General features: G+C 41.9%; 1 protein-coding gene across 1 annotated transcript in view; it reads left to right on the forward strand.

Annotated features, from left to right (window-relative positions):
* Positions 1-23,728, forward strand: part of RAPH1 (Ras association (RalGDS/AF-6) and pleckstrin homology domains 1) — a 64,463-nt gene extending 40,735 nt beyond the window's left edge. The window contains 10 exon segments of the mRNA XM_086615887.1: positions 213-372; positions 4,067-4,188; positions 6,606-6,671; positions 8,114-8,257; positions 9,469-9,579; positions 14,678-14,776; positions 15,437-15,557; positions 17,163-17,305; positions 21,756-21,905; positions 21,908-23,728. Coding sequence (XP_086472013.1) covers positions 213-372; positions 4,067-4,188; positions 6,606-6,671; positions 8,114-8,257; positions 9,469-9,579; positions 14,678-14,776; positions 15,437-15,557; positions 17,163-17,305; positions 21,756-21,905; positions 21,908-23,728 — 2,937 coding nt within the window.
* The last annotated feature ends 811 nt before the right edge of the window (positions 23,729-24,539 follow it).

Below are 24,539 nucleotides of genomic sequence, written 5' to 3' on the forward strand. Positions count from 1 at the left end.
GAAGGAGAACAGTATCTTGTTAAGTGTCTGTGATACAGATATCTAACCATCTTTTATGGCTTTTTACATTTTGAGGGAATGTTTTGATCGAACTTAATATTTTATGCTATTTTAACAAATCGTAGAAAAAGAAACAAGATCTTAAAAAATATGTGTTTATTTGAAACGTGGGAAATTAATCCTTCTTGTTTTCCTATTTTTCTGCTTCATAGTTGGTGATCAGAGTCCACATGTCTGATGACAGCTCAAAAACAATGATGGTAGATGAGAGGCAAACAGTGAGACAAGTATTAGACAATCTGATGGACAAATCGCATTGTGGTTACAGTTTAGACTGGTCATTGGTGGAAACCATCTCTGAATTGCAAATGGGTAAGTAATAATTATGATCATAGACCTGTATAATTTTTATCTATTGATGTAATACTTGTCTATATCTATGTCCTCAGAAGGATTTAAATTCTTGTCTTCATGATGTTAATCATCCTATTTGATCATGTAGTGAATGTTCATTCATGTAATAAAGCTCATGAATGATGTTGTTTCAGAACGATCTGAGAGTGTTTTCTTCTTTCATATTTAAAGCATGTCTGAATTCTAAGGTGCGATATAGGAATTTTACTAATGTCTAGTCACTGAGCCTGATGTGTTCCTCAGAGAAGAAAGAGAGGTGAGGTATAAAAAACTTAACATGCATCTTCCTTTTTGTAAATAGTATTTTGTACTGATCCTAATAGCTTTCCTTACAAAAAGTGCCCACTTTTTTTTTTTTTTCTGTTAAATATTTTAATGCAATTGGCGATATGGCTCTAAGGGCAGTTAAAGCTCCTTTGCTCTGCATTGCACATACCACAATGTAAGTTGTTCATTTAGCCAAAGCATTTGAATGGAAACGAAGGGGAAAAATAATAGAAAACCAGTATTATTTATCTCCATTATCAGAGAAGAATTACATCAAAGAGCTGTGAAGCACCTTACCTGTTGACTAAAGAAAAGCCCAGAACTGAACCCAAAGGTCTTGATTTCAAATTAAAATGCAGATTAGTATTTCTTGTCTCTTGGTGAAACCTTTTCTATTTAGGCAATGTTGCATGTTGGGAGACAAATGTAGCTTATTGGGAGACAAAAAGCCCTTTGTAGGGTGACAAGGTATCCTTTGAATCTTCTACCTTTGGTATGAAAAGTAAGACCTTACTAGGCTCAAAACCTTAAAATTTTAGTAAACGAAGTCTTAAAAGTTGCCCAGTTCTGAAACCAGAAAGAATTTGCACAAATTCTGTGCAAACCCAGATTAGATATATAAAAATCAAGGGTATAATTCTGCAACGTTTTACTAGTGAGAATAAATAACATTATTAGTTCTACAATAGTTTTATGTTTTGATCACTGAAAAATCTCTGAATGTATAGGTAGCCTGAACTCAAGGCTCAACCAGGAGTCTTTCCCATCCTAGATTTGCTTTCGTAAGATACTTCCGTTCACTGTGCAGCCTGGAAAGAATAAAGGAAAAAAATACTGGAAAAAGTATTTCAGCTTCTGTTAGAAACAAACTACTAGGCTGCCAACAGAAAGATGTACTGGTATTTATCCAAATCAATGGTGTGGCTGAATTAAGATCTTTTTGAAATGAAACCAGGGTTAACAAATCTCTCTTTTTGTTGGGTGTTCTGCAAGTATATGCATGCCCTACTGTGTGGGCTCAGTGACCTGCTGCGAATGACAGAGTTTAACTCAATGATGTATTGAAAGAGTTTTAAGCTAAAGAACAACGTCTGTTATAATTACAGAACTTTAAATTCAGCCTACAACAAGATAAACATGAGAGATGCAAGAGGTTAGAATTCAGTTTTCTCTTTTTTTTTTTTCATTTGGCTTTCCTTGATCGTTGGTAGGGCAACTGTTACGTAGTTTTTCGTAGATGTCACGTGGATTTTTTTCAAAGACAGTCCAGAATGCAGTCTGTTTGATTCACATATTTTATACTGGAGCTTGAAAAACAGATGAAAAAATGATTACAACAAAGCCCTCACCCTATGTACTATTGTGTTATTTTGCCAGTGGCTCATCTTTTGAAATATTATTTCTCGCAATGCCTGTGTAAGAGAAAGGAGTTCCTTTATTATAATATTTTCCTGTAGCGAGACACAGAAGACTTATGTACCTTCACAGTGTATTTTACCGTGTTGTCGTGTCAGTTGATTGCTCATTAATTGCACAGTTCAATAAAATGCAGTGAAATTTTTAAGCTGACAAGCTGCAGAGAAAGAGACGAGGCCTGTAGAGTTCCTGGTTGTCTTTGCATTTTATGTGGTCTGCTTCAAATATGTGTGGTTAACTAGATTTGAGGAGTCTCATTTATGAACATATACTTGAAGTAGAGGACGGTGTGTTACTATCTAATGGTTTAATCAGACGCTTTGTATGTACTTTCAAAAGACCTTGATGATACTATTTCCAGAATGCAGAATGAAATGCTGCAAATTTGTAACAGAAACAACTCTGGAAGGTTGCTTTTGGTTGAGACAGAGGTTGTTTTCATTTTTTTAGTTAGAGCAGAATATGTCTGTGAAATACCTGTGAGTTTTAATTTTAGAGAATATGTTTAATAATAAGAACATTGCATTATATGCAGTATTACATATTATAGGTACATTATGCTCAGTGAATATGTTGGTTCGTGTTTCAGTTAAGTTGTTGTTCTTGTAATAACAGTTGATATGTTTTGAAGGCTACCACTTTTACTAATGAGGCTGCAGTGAGATTTAAGCTTTTGTATCACAGTCCTCTGAAGTTTTTTTCTTTTGTTCTTCTGTTAGATAACGCCTTTTTTACTTTCTTGGAAGACAGTATTGCTGTGTTGCTGATAGAGCTTGATGGAAGTCGTGAGTTATAACTCGAAAGCTGCTTAGAAGGATCTCACTGAGACCTCAGTAATGTTGTGTTGTCATCTCAAACACATTAGCTCGTTCCCTACAGATGACATTTTGTTGCATTCACTCTGCTTAGTATTCTTAATTACTAAAGATGTTGAGATGTCATCTGCCATCTCGGTCTTTATTAGTGATAGCTCCTAGGTCTGGATGTGATCAGTGCCCTAGACCCTCTGTAAATACGTGGTGTAATTGATTTTGTGGAAAAAACATGTTCTGCTTTCAGATGCAATTGAAAGGTCAAGCAAGACCCAAAACGTTCTGAAAGAAATAATTTGCTGAAATGCCACCGTGTGGCCTATGTGTAGAGGGAACAAATTGCAGAAAGCAAGATTCTACTTCATTATCTTTGAAAGGAGGAGAAAGTTGGTCTAGTGGTTTCCCAAAGATACGTTCTTCCTCATTTATTTTAGAATACAGGTTTTCAGATATTTCTCTACCATTTCAGTAAATTTTCCTCTTTTTTCTTCCTCTCTTCTCTTTTGCCTGTTTTCCGTATCTTGTACTGGTGATAAATATTTCCAGAGTCAAAGCTCAGAGTTCTCAGAAGCCATCGTTGATACATCATTTGTTCAGCAAGATAGATTGTGAGAAACAGACAGTGTCAGTTTTCAGACTTCTCCTACCGTACCCCTACTAACCATGGGTATTCTGCATTTCAGAATCATTTAGTTTTCCTTCTGATTGTTCTCTCTTTCTTTTTTTTAATACTTCACGAGAGAGAAAGTGATTTGGGACATAGAAACAAATTTTGCACCAAATAAATTCCTCCAAGGATTGTGTAGACCAGAGCACATATAAACGTGATAACGTTATTTGTACTCATAACGTTTGAAGTGTTGTCATTTGAGCCTGTTCAGGTGGTATGGTAGGCTTTGTCAGGTAAAAAAAAAAAGAAAAACATTTCATATATTGATAGAACTATAACTGTGAAGAGAAGGAGGTGAGTGTTGAGTGAGTGTTTGTGTCAAACCAGGCATGTCTGAAAGTTGACTATGTTCTTTTAGTTTCTTAGTGTGAACTTCTTCCCTCTTTTCTCTCTGTATATGCCTTATGTCCCAGATGTGACTACAAAGTAGTTTCTATCACAAAATGTGACAGATTCAAATGTATTTTCTCTCTTGTTATTGCTGCAGAGAGGATCTTTGAAGATCATGAAAATTTAGTTGAAAATCTTCTGAATTGGACGAGAGATAGTCAAAACAAACTAATGTTCGTGGAACGTATAGAGAAATATGCACTTTTCAAGAATCCCCAGGTGAGCCTGAAATTGATGGTGAATGCGTGTGCACATGTGCATGCCTGATTGCAGTGTCTTGGTAGCATTCTTTTCCATACTTTCATTTTGATACTTCTATGTGTATTAAAATGCCAGGCAACTTTGCATTTCAGCGCCATGTACATGCATGTTATGGTTGGCACAAAATCAGGTCCTTAGCAGAAGACTATGAGCTGAAGCAATCTGTATGCTAATGTGTTTGTGGGTAATTTTAATGGAGATCAACGCAAGCAGTTTCATGACATTTGCACCAATACTTAGTGCTGTGCAAATATGCAAGAAAGTTGTTGATGCTCATAGTAATGCCTCTCCACTGTGCATTGTTACGTTGTTGGCAAGAAGAGGAAGAGAAAATTGAATCATAGAATCGTCTGGTTGGAAGAGACCTTCAAGATCATTGAGTCCAGCCATTCACCCTGCACTGTCAGGGTCCCTAAACCATGTTGCTCAACACCAAATCCACACGGTTTTTAAACACCTCCAGGGATGGAGACCCCACCACCTCCCTAGGCAACCTGTTCCAATACTTCACAACCCTCTCTGTAAAGAAATTTTTCTGATATCTAACCTAAATTTGCCCTGGCGTAACTTGAGGCCATTCCCTCTTGTCCTGTCATTCATAACGTGGGAGAAGAGACCGACCTCCATCTCCCTACAACTTCCTTTCAGGTAATTGTAGAGAGCAATAAGGTCCCCCCTGAGCCTCCTCTTCTCCAGACTAAATAGTCCCAGCTCCCTCAGCCGCTCCTCATAGGACAAGTTCTCTAAACCCTTCACTAGTTTTGTTGCCCTTCTCTGAACCCGCTCCAGCACCTCAATGTCCTTCTTGAAGTGAGGGGCCCAAAACTGGACACAGTACTCCAGGTGTGGCCTCTCCAGTGCTGAGTATAGGGGGACAATCACTTCCCTGCTCCTGCTGGCTGCACTGTTTCTGATACATGCCAGGATTCCATTGGCTTTCTTGGCTGCTTGGGCACATTGCTGGCTCACATTCAATCGGCTGTCGACCAGCACCCGCAGGTCCTTCTCTGCTGTGCAGCTTTCCAGCCACACTTCCCCAAGCCTGTAACGCTGCAGGGGGTTGTTGTGGCCCAAGTGCAGGAAAGAAGAGAATAGCTACTTGATATTCACATGGCAGGTGAAGAGAGGAGAGCGTGTGTCTCTCCTTGAGGAAGCTGGACCTGCCTCTATTCACCTGTAGTTCCTGATCCTTGGCCGGGATACCAAAGGCCTCTCTCCTCTCTCAGTTGGCCGTAAAGCCCTGACTTGTTGCAAATGGTAGCTACAGATTTGATACCCGGCAGCAGTTCAGTTCTGTAAGGGAGTGGGGGAAAAGAAACAGAAAAGCAGAAGGTGGCTCTTTGAAGAATTTGAGTTTAAAAGAACTGGATATGGTATCACTTGATCTCTCTCTTAACTCTTACCTAATCTGTTTCCTTTGGAGACATAGATTATTTTTATATATGTATGGTATCTATGTGATAAGTTCTTGGTTTTAAACTGAGTATCAGTTTTGCATGCGCATCCTTTGGGACACCATCAGTGTACTTGGTTTTTATTTTTATTTAAGCAAGAATTGAAAACCAGGTTGTATTCAAGTGCTTTGCAATGAAGCAGCAAAACTCTCAATTCTTTTTAAAAACATGGAGTTGATATATTCACTGTCAGTACATACAGTAGGCACTGTCAACAAGAATGAAGTACCAGCATAAAACCAATAGTTCTCCTTGGTTTAAAACACTGAACTGTTTAAAGTTTGTGAATATTGTTTTTTTCCAGTATAAGAGCTAGGGGTTAGGACAAGGAAGATTTTCATTTCCCCAGCCCTTTCCAAGCTGAAGAAGAGGACAAAACTCATTAAATAACATACAGTACATATGTATAGTCTTCCTTTTAAGAAGACAAGGAGTATTCAGTAATTCTTCATGAAAAATAAATATTTTTATTCAGCAAAAGTGTCAGGGCAACATGGAAAGAAGTACATTGCTTCTGTGTGTGCTGCTTTAAATGCATAAATAATGGCAGTATGTAACACATTTAAAGATCTCTGGTTTTTTAAATATTTTTATTGTGGGATTTTCAAGTTCATATTATTTTTATTTCTGGATGTGTTGTACCAGGCAGCTCTTTGCTTTGTGGAAAGTCAGGACAATGTTGTTAGGCGGCTGTTATTTAGGATAATAATGTAGACCGATTGATATTTCTGGAGAAGGTGGTTATAATTTAGTGTATTATTTAGCAGTCTGACAGTTTCAATTGGACTACAAAGTTTTGTTCAATTAATGTATTGTTCTTTGATAATAGCTGTTTTTTTCTTACCACTACAAAAAGTTAAATGAGAAATGTTATTTGGCTTGATTTGGCCTATAGAAGTATTAAGCTTTCTCTTGTTACAGAACTATCTTCTGGGGAAGAAAGAAACCTCTGAGATGGCAGACAGAAATAAAGAGGTGCTGCTAGAGGTAAGACTGCCAAAACAAAAAGGGTATAGTGGTAATTTCAGAGTTTGAAGCTAGGCTCTAAAAAGTTGTGGGGATTGAAATTGATGGACGGAGCTGAATGTAATTCTGGAACAACTGTGAATGGAATGCATTACGTCTGAGATAAATGGCTATTTTGATGTTACCCTGTTTCAGATATGATCAGTTAATAAAAAATATGTCTTTATTTTGTTTAATAACTAAAATACCATACTCAGTTATAATCAAAATGAGGTTACCTGTAACTGTGGCTAAAAACGGTCGAAGTTTGCAGAACTGTCACCTGTTTTTTTGGCCTGTGGTGGTAGAGCTTTTTTTAATAGTGCTCTCCAAATGGTTATTCTGTACAAAATTCTATAGCATTGATTCAGTGACTGGTCTATGTTAACATTTTAAATATTGTTAGTAAGCAAAGTAGTTAAAAAGTATTTCAGTTACATGTTAAAATAAGCAACCAAATATTGAATTTAAAAAATGAGTGACAGAAAAGGAAGTCAATTAATATCAAACACATCAAATAGTTTACAGATCTAAGGACAAAAAAAAAATATGTGGAGCAAATAAACAGTAAACATAGCCTCCATAAGCTGAAAACTGAATGGTTTTGTGGTGTTTTTGTAGAGAAATACCCATGCTGAAGTGTCATGGTTTCCAGAACAATGATTACGATTTCAGTAATCAGTGATTTCAGTACACAAAAGTAAATATTTTGGGTATTTAATGTTGAGTTATACTTAATATTGCTCAACTTATAAGTAGCATATGCATGCTCTTATTTAATTTAATAAGTGGTCATATGAATACTGTTGATGAAAAAGATGCTTGAAGCCATAACACGCAGATGGCTGTAATTCTATCTAATTCTTTCTTTCGTCTAGGATTACTCATAGATCTCTGTGCTGTGTATTAATCTAGAGTGTATTTAAAGCATTTGTTTTCCTCTGTTAGCTCTTTATAAAAAGCACCTTAACAGAAGTTGTAGTGTTGGCAGTTATTAACAAGAGTGCTCATGGAATTATAGCTGTTTCTGATCGATATGTAGATAGATTTTGTGTATCCTTAGACTTACGAGGCTATATCGATAAGGTGACCTTGCGACTTTAAAGCCAGTAAAAACCATTAGAGGATCTATTACTGATAAGAAGTTAGAAAGGTTAGAAAATCTTTACAGTAGCTGCTAATATTTTTGTTGTCATTCTTGTACTGAGAAAATGCTAAGATCCCCTTTTGTGTTTGTCCAAATTACCTCAGAGCTTCTACAATTAATCTCTAATTCATAACACTGCATGAAAAAAAGAGCTGTCACTATTATGTGTGCATTCCTTAGATAAAGAATTTCAGAATTTCAGTCATAAAAACCAAACCACTGCATGCTGTATGTTCTTCTCTTTCTCTCTTCTCAAACCACTTGTGTTTATCGACAGGAATGTTTCTGTGGAAGTTCTGTAACTGTGCCAGAGATTGAGGGAGTTTTGTGGCTGAAAGAGGATGGTAAAAAGTCTTGGAAGAAACGTTACTTTCTTCTTCGAGCTTCTGGAATCTACTATGTCCCTAAAGGGAAGGCAAAGGTAAGCTATTTTAAAGCAATTTCCCTGAATTGTTTATTACTGGTAAATCATGCACACAAGAGTCAGCCTTAAATTTTGGCTTGTCTGTACCTTGCCTAGTTGCCACATCCCTTAATTAAAAGTGCAGCTTTATCATGGAAGTATTGTGTAAATTACTGTGGTAGCATTTGATGTGAAAGGTGCAACGACAAATTTAAAAATACAAGAAGATAAAAGTCTGCTTTTTGAGTGAGCTCGAGGTTAGTTGTTCAGAAACACTTGAGGAACAATGATTGGTGGAGTTGAGGCTGTCTTTTCTCAAGCAGAATTCATATGAAGGACCAAATTGCACTGCAAATGCCAATCATAAAATATCAGACCAACTCCACGATCAGTCTGAGTAATTTTGTTGGTTTTAGTTGATACAAGTGAGATTCTTTTCAGACCAATTTTTTGGAACTGGTAAATATAATACCATTTCTTCAGTGTCACTGCCGTTCTGTATGTATCAGTAATGAAAAGTAAACAGAAAGCTGCTACAAATGCATTACAGCTTCAAGGCTGAACTACTGTGAGTTCAAGTTGTCCATGAATCCATCAGTCTTGACGGCATCAACTGATCCCCAGTACAGAAGTCCACTTCCCACACAGCTGGCAATGAAGAAGGAACCTCTGTCAGCGTATCAGCTCCCAACCTTTAGAGCTGCATATATCTCAGATGTTCTTTCCGCAGCCTTTTGCTTCATTAAAACTATCTATATGCAAGATGGCCTGTTGAAATTCTGTGCCCTACAATCACTGCTAAACATCACTAGTTATACTCATGATCACACTGGAATTTAAACACCTTGATTATTACCAAGATGAAATGTAACTCACAGCTGTTAAAAAGTTCCCTCAACCAGTCCTATTTACTTTCTCCTGATACCAACTCTGAATAAACATTAGTAGTCTGGTGTAACATGTTGTCAAAAGGCAAAATGCAGACAAAACACAAAAAAGCCGACTGAATTTGGAAAAGGATGTCTCTGGTTAAAAATGAATGTCTGGTGCAAAGTTTATGCATGGCTGTATTTCCATGTATTGTTAGTTTTCGATCCAGATTGAAACTAATATTAGACCTTAACTAGACCTTATATTAGTATTGGATCTTAACACTAGACTGATTTTTGTCAGTGTGTATGGTTTTCTTATACAGATATTTTGTAAATCACTATTTTTGTATTTAATAGGTCTCGCGGGATCTCGTGTGCTTTCTACAGCTAGATCATGTCAATGTTTACTATGGACAGGACTATCGGAACAAATACAAAGCACCCACAGACTACTGTTTAGTGCTAAAGGTAACTTGTTGTAAAAATTCTCATACTGAAAAGAGCAGTTAAAGAGCTTGAAACGTTTCCACGCTGATCTTAGTCCCTTATAGTAACTACACTTCCTAATTGTGATTAAGAGCTGATTAACACAGTATTAATCGTGAGAGAGATTACAATTTAGAATACACTTCCTATAGTAATAAAACAATCAGAAAACTGTGCCTGTCAATTTTCAGAGTGAATCTCTAGCTTGTTTTTGTTCTGCACACGTGATATCTAAATTGCTGTAAGTTACAGTGACAACGAGAAAGCTACACTTTCTGTGGAGCTGTTGTAATGACCCTCCTTGACAGAAATTCAGTAAAAAAATGAGAAAATGCCATGTGGGGACTAGTGCAGAGGGAAGAAATGGCTATGAATCACTTTCTTCCCCATCAAGCTGGCAGATTTCCTTCTCCTGCCAGAAGATCCATGTGGATTCATAGATTCATAGATTTCTAGGTTGGAAAAGACCTTAGAGATCATCGAGTCCAACCATCCCTAATCCCCATTAAACCATATCCTCAAGTAGCTCATCCACCCTATTCTTAAACACATCCAGGGATGGGGACTCAACCACTTCCCTGGGCAGCTTATTCCAGTGGCTGACAACCCTTTCAGAGAAGAAATACTTCCTAACATCCAACCTGAATCTCCCCTGACTAAGCTTATGCCCATTTCCTCTTGTTCTATCTCCCATCACTAATGTAAAGAGCCCTTCCCCTAACTCCCCACCATCTTTTCTCAAGTATTTATAGGCCGTAATCAGGTCTCCCCTCAGCCTCCTCTTCTCCAGGCTAAACAGCCCCAACTCCCTCAGCCGCTCCTCATAAGTTTTATTTTCCAGCCCCTTGACCAGTTTAGTCGCCCTTCTTTGGACTCGCTCCAGGAGCTCAATATCTCTCTTAAAGCGAGGGGCCCAAAACTGGACACAATATTCCAGGTGCGGCCTCACCAGTGCCGAGTACAGGGGCAGGATCACCTCCCTGCTCCTGCTGGTCACACTATTCTTGATACATGCCAGTATCCCATTGGCCTTTTTGGCCACCTGGGCACACTGCTGGCTCATATCAAGCCGGTAGTCAACCAACACCCCCAGGTCCTTTTCCGCCAGGCAGCTCTCCAGCCACTCCTCCCCAAGCCTATAGCGATGCTTGGGGTTTTTATACCCCAAGTGAAGGACTCTGCACTTGGCCTTATTAAAGCTCATGCCATTGGCCTCAGCCCAACGATCCAGTCTGTTCAAATCCCTCTGAAGGGCCTCCCTACCCTCAAGCAGATCGACACAGCCTCCCAGCTTGGTGTCGTCCGCAAATTTACTGAGGGTACATTCAATCCCCTCATCCAGGTCATTGATAAAGATGTTAAACAGAACTGGACCCAGCACTGAGCCCTGGGGAACCCCACTGGTGACCGGCCTCCAGCCGGATTTAGCCCCATTTACCACCACTCTTTGGGCCCGGCCATCCAGCCAGTTTTTAACCCAAAGGAGGGTGTGCCTATCCAGGCCAGCAGTTACCAGTTTCTCCACCAGAACACTATGAGAAACTGTATCAAAGGCTTTACTGAGGTCCAGGAAAACTACATCCACAGCCCTTCCCTCGTCAGCCAGGCGGGTCACCCTGAAAAAAAATAATGATCCTTCCGCAGATTGCGTGGTGGGGGAGGAAAAAAAGATCACAGAGAGCAGCAGAAGATTAGCTTTACTGGATTCATCTAGCACTCCAGGTTTCTTTGACAGTGGCCTTTCTTTATAAGCTGCTTAGGGAAAAATTAGAAGTACAGGACAGTCTCGCAGAAATACTTCCACAGAATGCTTTTTCAGGTAGGGAGCCAAAGAATGGATCTTGGCTGTTTAATAGCTGTGGCTGCATTGCTTACTTGGTATTACAGAGTCATCTCTGCCCATATTGCCCAACCTGAGAGAAAGGCGATGCTGTAAAGGAAGAAACTTCAGAGTATAAAGGACAGGTAGAAGCAACAAGCAGCAGAAAATGTTATGACAGCAGTGGCCTGATCTTAAACTGTGACATTAATAACTTGAGTACTTCAAGTTACTTTAAATTGCATCAACTCATCTTCCAATCTCTCTTGACTCCCACACAATGTTCAAAGTGGTGTCAGTTCCTGCAGGATAGCTAGCTGCAAAGCTATTTTAAAGCAGGTTGTCACAGTGTGTTCATAGCAACTAAAGTGTCTTCAAGGATTTTAAAATGGTGCAAGTAACAAGAAATGCTTATAGTTGGACTTACAGTTTTCCTTTGACTCTTACCTTACCTGATCTGTGGCTCATGTGGTGTTGCTTATATCAGTACATTAGAATGTTTTATGTGGCTGGAGTGTCTGGCTGCCTGTCCACTATGTGAAAAACGAATTTCGTCTTCCAATAGACAGGACAATATGTATTTGGACCCACTGAGAGTTAGACATGGAATATCAAATACGAGACGTGATATTAAGGGAGAAAGCATACAGCTGAAACTGGAAGTATTTCCCATGTTCTTATAGGTCTTTGGCACAGTTAATTGAATGCAATTAAAAGCAAAAATGTCAGTGTTTGTAGGTATTAATAAATTCCTCGAAGTAAACTGATTTCTTCTGCTTACATGTCAGTTTCTTTCCACATCATTTGGACAGGTTAATAGTGAATTATTTTTTCAGACTTGACCACACAGAGTAAACCAGACTAAGTCTTATTTAAGTAGATTTTTTAAAAAGTATTCCCATTCTGAGTATAAAGGAGGACATGAAAACGTTAAAGTCAAATTTTAATGTCTCTAAATTGTCCATTCTTGGCTTATTTAAGTAAATTAATGGGGTAGAGTTAGTCAGGTAACTTAGACAAAGTTTTCAGTGTAGAACTGATGAATCACCAAATTACCATATTAAGCAGGATTGAGTTCTGCCTTCTTTAGTTCTTAAAAGTGTTACATCAATGTTTTGTGTTAGTACCGACACATAGAAGCCATACAGTTTTTTTTAATAGAAGTTAATAGATTCTCACTGAAGTCCAGAATGGATTTGTCTTTACATGTTTGCTTCCTTTGCTTGTCTTGAAGCCTTACTGTGCAAGACAGGTGCTGTGCTATTGTTAAATGTAACATTTATATGCTAGTATAGAATATTAGCTCCTTGGTCCTCAATGTTAGATTTCTGAGAGGTTCTTTTATTTCTATATAGCCAAATTTTTTAAAAAGTCCAGAAAAAAGATGGCTTGTTAGCAAAGTAATTTTTTGTGCATCTGTAGACTCTTCTTTGTTATATTTGTGTATGTTAGAGGCTGGTAGTGAAAAATGAAGACAATTATCTAACATCACACACAGAATCACAGAATGTTAGGGATTGGAAGGGACCTCAAAGGATCATCTAGTCCAATCCCTCTGCCTGAGCAGGACCACCTAGATTAGATCACACAAGAACGCGTCCAGGTGGGTTTTGAACATCTCCACAGAAGGAGACTCCACAACCTCTCTGGGCAGCCAGTTCCAGTGTTCTGTTACCCTTACTGGGAAGAAGTTCTTCCTCATGTTTAAGTGGAACCTCCTATGTTCCAGCTTATATCCATTTCCCCTTGTTCTATCATTGGATGCCACTGAGAAGAGTCTGGCTCCATCCTCATGGCAGTCACTCTTTACATATTTATAAACATTAATGAGGTCCCCCCTCAGTCTCCTCTTCTCCAAGCTAAAGAGACCCAGCTCCCTCAGCCTTTCCTCATGAGGGAGATGCTCCACTCCCTTAATCATCTTTGTGGCCCTGTGCTGGACTCTCTCAAGCAGTTCCTTGTCCTTCTTGAACTGAGGGGCCCAGAACTGGACACAATATTCCAGATGTGGCCTCACCAGGGCAGAGTGGAGGGGGAGGAGAACCTCTCTCGACCTACTAACCACACCCCTTCTAATACACCCCAGGATGCCATTGGCCTTCTTGGCCACAAGGGCACATTGCTGGCTCATGGTCATCCTGCTGTCCACCAGGACCCCCAGGTCCCTTTCCTCTGTGCTGCTCCCCAACAGTTCAGTCCCCAACTTGTATAATATTGAAGTTAGTTATATATATTCTGTTTATGGAGATAAATATGTTCATTTTGAAATAATTATGTTTGGAAGACAACAGGAGAAAATATTCTGAAAAGAGATTAAAAGTTTTTCGATATGTTTCAGGCAGTGTTCAGTAAAACTTAAATACCTATGATCATCTTACAAAACTCTGTCACTGAATTGTAAGCTAACAGAGGAAATGATAAGAATTTGAGTATTCAGAGTTGCCCCGACAGCTGTAAGACATATAACTTCTACAGCACAAACAGGAAACAACTGGATAATCCATCCAGAATGATTTCCAGTATCTGATTTTTCAAAAATATGCATTTGTTTCATGACTGCTGAATTGATAAATACAGCACCTTTTCTTTTTCATACATGCATGTAGGAGCAGCAAGTATTTTAGACGATAGCCTTGTGTCAGGAGGGTGTAGACCTTGAAGGCTCTACAGACTGCAGACAGAATTGTGCCTAACAACCTGTCATTTGTGGAGTGTCTCACTCAAGCCGTACAAAAGCAGAGAAGACCAGCATGTGTGTTTTCCTCCAGTTTGTTTTGGTGGGAGAGGAAGGTGAAATATTAGTTGCCTCCTTCGAGTGAGGTAGTCCACAGATCAGTGAAAGGAGACAACTCTTTACTCATTGGCAGACTCTTGCTTGTGTTTAAGAGAGGGTTTTACAAGCTGACACTGTTCTGACTGCTTGGCTTGATAGTTTAAAGATTTCTAAAGAGCCTTGCAGGTACAGAAGACTGTGTTGGTAGGTAGAAATACTAAATACTAAAATAGTGAAAGATTCATCCTTTCTTAGTGTTTCAAACCTGGAATCAGTGCACACTGGACACACTGAGCATCTGTTTATGAAGCAATCCCCACTGCCACCTCCTGAAATACTCTCAAACATTTTTAAGTGGGCACAAAATACAGATGGCTATTGCGGAGCTTCCAGCATTAAGTTTGTCTGTATAGACCTCAACAGATAAATGGCTTTCCTTGCAGCCCTAGCTGTTAAAATATTGATGAGGATTAATAATTTTTCTGCAGCATCCTCAGATCCAGAAAAAATCCCAGTATATCAAGTATCTTTGCTGTGATGATGTAAGAACTCTACACCAATGGATCAATGGCATCCGCATTGCTAAGGTAAACCTCCTCTAGGCAGTCTTGCACTGTTGTTGAGTTGTTGTCATTATCTGTTATGTAGCAAAATACCTGCTAAATCTGACTTCCCTCTGTAACTATTCTGAACCTGAACTGCACAATCTTCTTACGTATTTCATTCACTAGCAAAATTGTTAGGCTTTGTTGTTACCATAATTCAGTAGTTGGGCCCTTTCCTCTTTTTTCTGCTGCACCTCTTTGTCACGTGACAAAGTCCTAACAGACATCATGGCAAGATTTTAGCCAGCTCCCTTACAGACTTTAAAAAGAAGGCTTATGGGAAAAGAAGAGAATTGAGAAAACTGAATTGTTTTCTAAGATCCCCAGGTTGGCTTCGTTTATTCATTGGCCCATTTCTTGCTTCATGCTATCTCTTCTAGCATAAGTAAACTGTTTTTCTTTCTTTCAGGAATTCACTAATATAAAGGAAAAAGGTTGGGGGAAGGGAGTTGCTGCTTTTGTTAAATAAAATAAAATAAAATTTGCACTGTATTAATGTTGCCTGAGCTCCTTAACAAAAAGCCTGCTTCTTCTCTTTTGGGGGGAAAAAAGGTGGAATAGAGAAGCCAGAGGTGGAGCGCAACAGTCTGAAAATTGTACACAGCCTGTACAGTTGTTAAATTTGTTTGTCATTTTGCTTAGTATGGGAAGCAACTATACATGAACTATCAAGAAGCACTGAAGAGAACAGAATCGGCGTATGACTGGACTTCCTTGTCTAGCTCCAGTATCAAGTCAGGCTCCAGCTCATCTAGTTTACCAGGTAATAATGTGATCTGTCTATTAATACAAAGATTTAATTACCTTTTTTTATCATCTCTATCTGGAGACCTCAGGAGAGACTATTGCAGGAAATGGACTGCTTCTTCAAGGTTTTTTATGCTATGTTTAGTCTAAAGCATAGACTTTATGTTTAATATATATATAAGAAAACATATAAAAACCTATTTTATTATATTACTTGCAGTGGTGTATGCATTTGGAACATATAATACTTTCTTGTTCAACTCCAAAAGAGAATGTTTTTCTGGTACTGAGAAGAGGAAACTTTCGTTCAAATTCCTGATGCCTCTGTCTTCACCTATCTGAAAAAAAGAAACAAAATCTATTTTTTAATGATGCATACACACTTCTGTGTGCAGCTCTTAAACTGCTTTTGTTGACTGAAATATTTGGAATTGGAAAATGAGAAATAGTCCCTGTCCAAAGGCAAAGATCCAAACAATCTCTTTAAAGACAAACTTTGAAAATACTGTTTCTGTTCCTGTGTCAAACTGTGTGTTCCTGCAGCAATGTGCTCCTCTTTACCTCTTAGCAAGACTGGGACTGTTTTTTTGTAGCACATAACAGTTTAAAAATTCATGAATGGTTCTCATTTCACTGTTCAGAGCTGACTGACACTCTGCCAGGTTATTCTGAACCCTCAGGGGCAAGTTTCATTGTTGAAAACAGGTTATTGTGTGAAGTTTACTTGGCTGTCATAGAATCAGGGCAGGAAGTAATGCTACTGAATTGGAAAAGTTCGGAAAGTAGCCTGTGAGAATGAGGAAGCAAATTCAGCCTAATGGGGAAGGCACCATGTTTTTCAAGCGTGGAACAGCTTGCCAGGTGTAGCAGTAAATTCTCAGTTACTGACAATTTCTCCATCCAGGGCGGGTGTTTTTCTGATAAAGTCGAGGGGAGCTGAGCCACAGCCTACCAGCCATGCACGTTCTACCAGAGCTACAGCATCCAGCCTAGATGCTCCTTTTCCCCAGAACAGCTTGAGACTACACAGAAAGCAGGTGCCAGGCTGGATAAATCGGTCTGGCAGTGGCTGCTGCTGTCTTTTCAGGATACCATGTGGACCCAGAGCATCATCTGCATTTGCTAGTTGTAGGATGTGCATCATTCCTTCTCTTCCCTTGAGGAATTGAGCAGTCAGAAGCAGACGGCTGCCTCAGCTGGCGTAGTTTGCCTGTCCTCAGCCTATGTCCAGTATCTGTTTCTAGGGTTGTGCTGGGAAGGAGTGCTGGAGAGAGCAGGCTGCATGCATTGCATGAAATGGAGTCTCCCCCAAAACGCAGGAGCCGTTGAGTATTTCAGAATCTATACAACTGCAACATATCAGACATGCTGTCATCTTTGTGGAGCTTCAGATTTGGTTAATACCAGGAATCTGTTGCACTGTGGTGTTTTCCAGACAGCAACAGCTTGGATGTGAGCTACAGCTTATACAGTAGTTAGTGGGAACAATTTCCTTTGGTGGGCTAACGTGTTTAACAAGTGTGACCAATAAATGTCACACAGGAGTTGCATTATAAACACACCGACTTTACTCTGTATTCAGAAACATATGCTAACTGTTTCTTAACTTTCTTCTAAACAGAATCTCAATCAAATCATTCTAATCAGTCCGACAGTGGAGTTTCTGACACCCAGCCAGCTGGACATGTCCGTTCCCAAAGTATTGTCAGCTCCATGTTCTCCGAGGCCTGGAAACGAGGCACTCAACTGGAGGAATCCAGCAAGGTAACAAGAAGACTTTAGTTTGAGAACCAACGCCCAACAAAATGCACGAGAGATACCTCTTCCACCTCTGTCTTGAGTGGAATTTCCTCTCTTTTTTACTTTATGGTATTGATACACGCTGCCATATAATTGTTTTTTCAGGAATCACTTTTCAGGGAAATCAGCTCTGGAACCTTCTGTTCTTGATTTTATTTGTGTGCACAGAAGTCCTCTGTTCTTTGAAGGCACAATACAGCCCTTCCCATAGAATCCTATTAACTAATGTTGAATAAAGACAAAATAAAAAGATCAGCTGTTAACAAGTTGAATGAAATTCTTTCACTGAGATCTTTCTCCAATTAACTAGCCACATCTTTCCATTGTAAAGATGTGAACAACTGAGACCTGAAGGCAGATATAGCTGAGAAGTACTCCAGTAGTTTTTACTCAGTGTTTTCTATTATATTTGGTGGAAATGGAAACAGTAACCATAGATGTGGTCAAAGCAAAAGTACTAAAATTGACAGCAATTGTGGTTTGAGGCAGATTTGGTATCTCTTGTTGCGGGCAGAGAATTACAAAAGATTTTAACCCATTGAAGCCTAAGGCTCAGGTCTGTTGTGGTTTGGTTAGTGTTCTGTCCTTTTTGCAGTAGCTGACTGGTGCAGTTCCTGGGGAATACTTCCAAACACAGCAGAATTGTTACTTAAGCTGGTTTGTTGTCAGACTCGGAGAAATTTCCAGATTCCTGAACAGCCGTGACATCAGTATTAACTGCAGCAGTTATGTGTGGAAGTTCATTGGCAGGATGCTATGAGAAGCTGTCTTCGCTGTTGTCGATTTTCAGTCTTTCCCAGACCCTGGGTTCAAGCTGGAGAAGCAAGCTTTTTAAAACTAAAACCAGAGGTCACTACACCTGACATTGGCACATCAGATAAATATCTAAAAATAAGACACAGCATCACATTTTCAAATAGGAAAGCACATGTGGCACAATGTGAAAACTGACATGGCTGCATTCTTTGGCATTCATAACTTTTCTGCAGTGCCTGCTGTCTTGGAAATTGTCTGGTTCTAATAGTAGTATAGTACTCAGCCCAGGAATGTAGCTTGCTCTATTGTGATCCAAATTTTTCTACTGCATGAGTGCAACACCTGGTGCATGTTCATCAGCAGATGGCTTGTGTATGTGTACAGGGTTCATCACTTCTGCAGGAGCAGGCAGGTGCAAAAGATAGGGCACTTGAGTCTGTCTAGCATGTATCTGACAGAGGTGAAAGAGTACTGCTGTGAGAACTATAATGTTACTGTTTCCTAAAGTTTTGGTTTTAATGTGAAAGTCTTGCTGCTACACTCTGAGCTTTTACAGAAAAGTTTGAAGTTTACCACAGTGAGGTAGTGGCCCTGTTGAGGACCATCATGTTTCAAGGTTTCATCAATTTGAATTTCTTTCTATGCACAAATCCAAGAAAAGGTATCTTTCTCTTCTTCCTGCGTAACACAGGTGAATGGATTGCCCTAAAACTACCAAAGAATCCAAATGAAATGAACTGTGTAAAATTATAATTTGAAGCCATGTTAAAAAAATCTGAGTAAATTGGTGACAAATTTACGTCCAGTGAAACTACAATATATGCTTTTTTATCCTGTACAGGTCTGGCCCAAGTAACTTAAATAACTAACAAATCAGACTGGCATTGGAAACTGTTAAACTGCGTAGCAAGAAAGGAAACAACAGTGTTGAAAAAACTGTAATTTACATTAAATCTTTTGCAGTTGCAGTGATACTGAGACATGCTGGTCTAGGCAGAGTAGTCTGCAGTTCAGAGGTGGTTGGTGACAAAGCTGACTTAGGAATTTCATACAAGCAGGTTGCTGCAACTGGCAGAATTAATGAAGACTTGTCCAGCACATCCCTTCCCCTTCTGGAACAGCGCTCTCTTCCCTTGTCTCATCTCCCTCAGCAAACAGGGCAGAACAGAGCATGCTTTGGCTCAGCAGGGAGATGACATTGAGGCTGGCCTGCCAGCCAGGATGTTGTGCTGGTTAGCCAGTGGCTAACTGCTCAAAAGGCTCAAAACAGATGAGTTCTGCCTGCTTTTCCCTCATTTACCGGGTGCCAGTAACTTCACAATTTCTTTAAGTTGAATATACATTGAGATTTCTAGTGGTCTGTCATATTTGACTGAAATTTGCTAACCAGTCCACAAGGAACTGGCATAGGAAAAGAGATGGCAAACAGTTCAATTGCAAAAGCTTGTTTTCTGAGGAAAAACAGCTAAAAAGAAAAAGCATAGTTGTTTTTTAAAAAAGATACTATTCTTTTTATAGCATTTGTGAGAGTTCCAGATAGTCATTAAGATGCATGTTACAAATATGAATTGATAGTATGCAATAAGTAATTTTTCAACGCACACAGAAGGATGTCACATAGTTATAAAGACAAACAAGGACAATGATCTGTTTCAAAATTCTTTTATAAATGAAGTATCACTGAATGTGTTTCTGGTTGTGGAAATTTAATTTGATTCTGTGGAGATGGCAGGGGCTCCCCCTCCTGAGATGCAAAATATTCTTTTCCCTGAGTGTTTAATTTGCTCGCTGTGAAAATGACAGTCTTCAACAGATACGAGGAAGATTCCTCTCTGTTTCAAATATATCTAAGATTAAAAACCCCACCTTTCCCAAAATGCAGTTAATCTTTCCACTTCATATGTTGAAAGACTGTTGTTTGCCCAAAGAATACTTTGTCTGTTCACATTCTTCTCAGTTGGGCAGTGAAGATCTCATTATGTCTCGTTTTGCGTGTTAGATTTTGAACACATCATTTCAAATGGGATGCTACAACTGGCATCGAAATACGTGCTCACTGTGTGTGCTTTAAGTGACAAACTCAAGATTCTCCAAGGTTTCCCCATTCGGGGATAGCTGTTCTGTTATGCCTTGGTCTCCCTCTGTTTTATGCCGCTTTTATTTTTCCTGTTGCCTTTTGCTGTCTCAGGTGTCAAAAGTGAAGCTCAGCACACCCGTGGTGCCTTATACAGGGCACAATTAAGGTCAGGTGGTGCTACTTGAAAATTCATTAACCTGGGTGATTGGGAGAATGGTAATTTACAGACTAACACTTGCAAGAGATCAGGATTTGTCTCTTGTTTTGTTATGTGAACACCTTGATTTAGCTCCAGAACTTTGTTACCCTCTTGCCTTCCAGACCTAATGTGACAGGTAGAGGTACACCCCATGTGTTGTACATCACTGTTTGTTGTTCCTGACTCTAATCCTTTTGGTGTTCTGGGCATACAGAAACGCTGCGCACCTGTGTTCAGAACAAAGCGATATGCAAACCTGCTCATACAGTGCAAATGAGCGTAACTGGGCTAACTTGTGGCAAATATCTACTAATGAGGCATAGGTACCCAGTGTGGTGGGTTGCCATGTTGGTATTGCGTTTCTAATGCATGTTTCTATGCTGTGCACTGAAATTCACAACTTGGCTTGCAGCCGAACCGCTTTGTATTAGGAGGATGTTTATAAACTTGAGTAATGCAATTATCTTTTTAACAGGAATGTAGGCTTACAATTTTAGAGAAACAATTTCACTTGAGCAAAACCCAACGAATAGACTAAAATGCCTGCTGCTATCCCCGTTGCTCCTTCCCTTAGTCAGTTTTTCCCATCTTTCCTTTCTTTTTCTGCTTAACGTAATAGTTGCATGTATAGCTTTTCTTTCCCAAGCTACCTTTCTTTTGCAGATCTCTAAAACATTTCCTTCCAGGGAATTTTTCCTAGGAAGCCTCAGTTGTCCTTCTTTTTCCTAATCTTTTTTCTTGCCAGCCTTGTGCATCAGAGCATGTGGAGTGGAAGGATCTCAGTAGTATTCTGGTGTGGAGCTCGTTCTTCACATGTCATAGAGCAGTTCAGGATTTCTCCATTTTGTAACATTCCAGTGGTAAGGCCTGAGCTGACCAGCGTAAAGGCTTGGCAGATGCTCTGGGAGGCCACGTGCAGTTTAGTCTACCGAGCGGAGATGTCTGCAGTCTCCTGCTCTGCCCGGTGTCCTCTGCCATGGCCTGTGGAGCCCTGGGGAGTGCTCTGTCTGGGTCATTGTAACGCCCAGAGATACGGACCAGCGATTCTGACCGGGCGCAGCCGCCTGCCCCGCAGGAGGGACAAGGCCGGTGTGTTTTCTCCCGGACGTCCAGCCTGGCGTGGAGCAGACCTGGCTCCGTGGGTTCTGGCCAGCTTGAACGCCGCCTGCCGCTCAGCCGGCGCGGTCCGCGCTCGGCAGTGTGCGCAGTTGTCTCTTGCTGCGTTGTTTGCTAATACCTCCCGCATGCTGTAACCTGCCTCTTAATTGTTAATGACAGGCACGTTTAGACCTTGACTTTATAATCTCTTTGTCTCCCTCCCTCTCTTTTTCTTTTTCTTTTCTTTCCTCCCTTTCCACTTTCACTAAACCCCCTCCCCGCAGGCCCGAGCGGAGCCCGCAGCTCGGCCCTTCGTCTCTGTCGCAGCTCCGGTGTCCCCGCAGACGAAAGCGGCGACCCCCTACACGGCGTCGCAGCCGACCCCGCCGCTGCCGCCGCCCCCTCCGCCGCCCCCGCCCCCTCCGCCGCCCCCTCCCCCCCCCCGCCCCCGCCCCTCCCCAGCCAGGCCGCCCCGTCCGCGGGCTCGCCCGCCACCATGTTTGTCAAGTACAGCACCATCACCCGGCTGCAGAACGCCGCCCAGCACGGGGGGCCTTTTTCCAAAGCTCCTGCTGCTCAGCAGACCCCCCCGCCGCCCCCGCCCTTGGGAAAGCCCCAGATACTGGTGCCTCCGAATGGCGTCGTGCCGCCCCCACCGCCTCCGCCGCCGCCCCCCACGCCGGGCTCGGCCATGGCGCAGCTGAAGCCGGCACCTTGTGCCCCCTCCGTGCCGCAGTTCACACCGCCGCCACCGCCTCCCAAAATCCATCAGGTCCAACCAAACATAAGCCAGGCCGCTGCCGCTGCCTCCCCGCTGCCACCGCCTCCTCCCGTGCCGGCCCCCCCGCCGCCCCAGGCCCCCCCAAAGCCCGTCATGGCAGCCCTGCCCCCGCAGCCCGGAGGGAAGGCCGCATCGCCGGGGGTCGCACACGCCACCCCCGCCGTGCCCGCTCCCCTGCCCCTCGCAATAAAGAAACAGCCGAGCGTCACCTCTCCCCAGGCGCCTCCGCTGCCGCCAGCCCCCCCCGGCCCCACGCCCCCGCCGACGTTCCCGAAGCAGCAGAGTTTCTCGGTGAAGCCTCCTCCATCCCCGCAGTCCCCAGTGCCGTCGGTGGTGAAGCAGATAGTTAGCCAGTTCCCACCTCCTCCCACCCCACCCGCCGCCGAGCCCCAGCCTCCGAAACCCCTTCCGCTGAGCGTGGCCCCGCAGTCGCCTCCAGCAGTGAAGGCAAAGCCCAAATGGCAGCCCGCTCCCGCACCCTCACCAGATTTCCCCCCTCCTCCACCAGAGAGCAGCTTAGTGTTTCCTCCTCCACCTCCTTCTCCAGCTTCCTCTGCAGGTTCTCCCCCCCCTGACAAATCAGGGTCTCCAGTCAAAAAGACCAGCAAGACATCAAGCCCCGGCGGGAAGAAACCACCTCCAACGCCTCAGCGAAACTCCAGCATCAAGTCCACCACCTCCACTGAGTACCATGAGTCCAAGAGACCTTCAGTGGACCGCCTTGTCAGCAAATTTGCACACCCACCAGAGCCCTCAGGGTCTCCTTCCAAGGAGTCAGCGCCTCCTGCAGCCCCTCCAAAGCCAGGAAAGCTCAACCTTTCTGGGGTGAGCCTGCCCATTGTCCTTCCGCAAGGAGCAATCCCAGCCAAGGCTTCTGCTTCGTGTGTGTCTGGGAAAGAACCTGTGGTCGAATTCCCTTCACCGCCATCCGATTCAGACTTTCCGCCACCACCACCTGAAATAGATCTTCCTCTCCCACCAGTTGATATCCCATCCGTGTTTTCAGGCAGCACCTCCCCAAAAGTTGCTGTTGTCAATCCCCAGCCTCAGGCGTGGTCAAAACCATCTGTGAAAAAAGCCCCACCACCCACACGTCCCAAGCGGAACGACAGCACTCGCCTGACGCAGGCGGAGGTTACAGAGCCACCAGGGTCGGCCGGCCCTCAAGTGCCCACCTCACCCAAATCCAGCCTTAGCGTTCAGCCGGGATTCCTGGCAGACCTCAACCGGACGCTGCAGCGGAAATCCATCACCCGGCACGGCTCCCTCTCTTCTGCGCGGATGTCCAGAACGGAGCCCGCAGCCACCATGGACGACATGGCCCTGCCTCCGCCTCCGCCAGAGCTGCTGGCTGACCAGCAAAAGACGAGCAGCTTCGGGGGCGGTCATATATCCGGCTATGCAACGTTACGGAGGGGACCACCCCCTGCACCTCCCAAAAGGGATCAGAACACCAAGCTGTCGCGGGACTGGTAGTCAGTCCCCAGGGGCCGGTGCTCTCCGTGACTTGTGGGCCACTCCGTGATCGGCCAACCTGTGATCTTGTGCACTTGGAGAGAATGTGGGGACATGGATGACAGCCCCATCAAAAGAGGTGATCTCAAACTGTAGCTAAGGCTAAACGTAAGGACATTCCCCTTTCACGGCCAGGCCTAAAGAGTTGGGGGCTTGGGGGGGTTGATGTTTTACTGGGAAAGGTGGGTAGAGAGGCATTGACTTACACTTTCAATTTCTTTTATCCTTCACATATGGATTGGACCAAAAACCCATTTTCTTACTTTTTCTGCATTTAGGGGAGGGGGGGAGATAAGTTTTTGTAGTGTCTGTCCTCGTGAGACATGTTCGTGCATGTATTATAAGTGTAGGTATATAATATATTGTGATCTATTTCGTCGCAATTATAGAAGATAACCAGAATGTTTTTGTAGAACCGTATTTATTGTTTCAGTCACTATACTATCTGGAATCAGACTCTGTAACTAGTCAAATCTTATCACAAAGATGAGGATGTAGGGGGCACTTTAAAGAAAGGAAGAAAAAAGGAAAAAAAACCCACAAAACAAAACAAAAGAACCCACAAACCTCTTGGCAGTTTGTGGTGGGTAAATGGTGCAGAGCTGAGGTGTTCTGCTTGTCATTGAACATTGTCCGTTGATTGAAAAGTACAGATGCAACATGCCAAAACATTCTGGTCGTAATACTACTGAAAATGAGTATGTGCTGAGGAAGAAAATAGATTTTATATATAGTGGGCTGGAGTGAAATATATTTATACTATAAAGAGCCT

The sequence above is a fragment of the Tauraco erythrolophus genome, chromosome 8 (assembly GCF_009769465.1).
Source record: "Tauraco erythrolophus isolate bTauEry1 chromosome 8, bTauEry1.pri, whole genome shotgun sequence".
NCBI lineage: Eukaryota > Metazoa > Chordata > Aves > Musophagiformes > Musophagidae > Tauraco > Tauraco erythrolophus.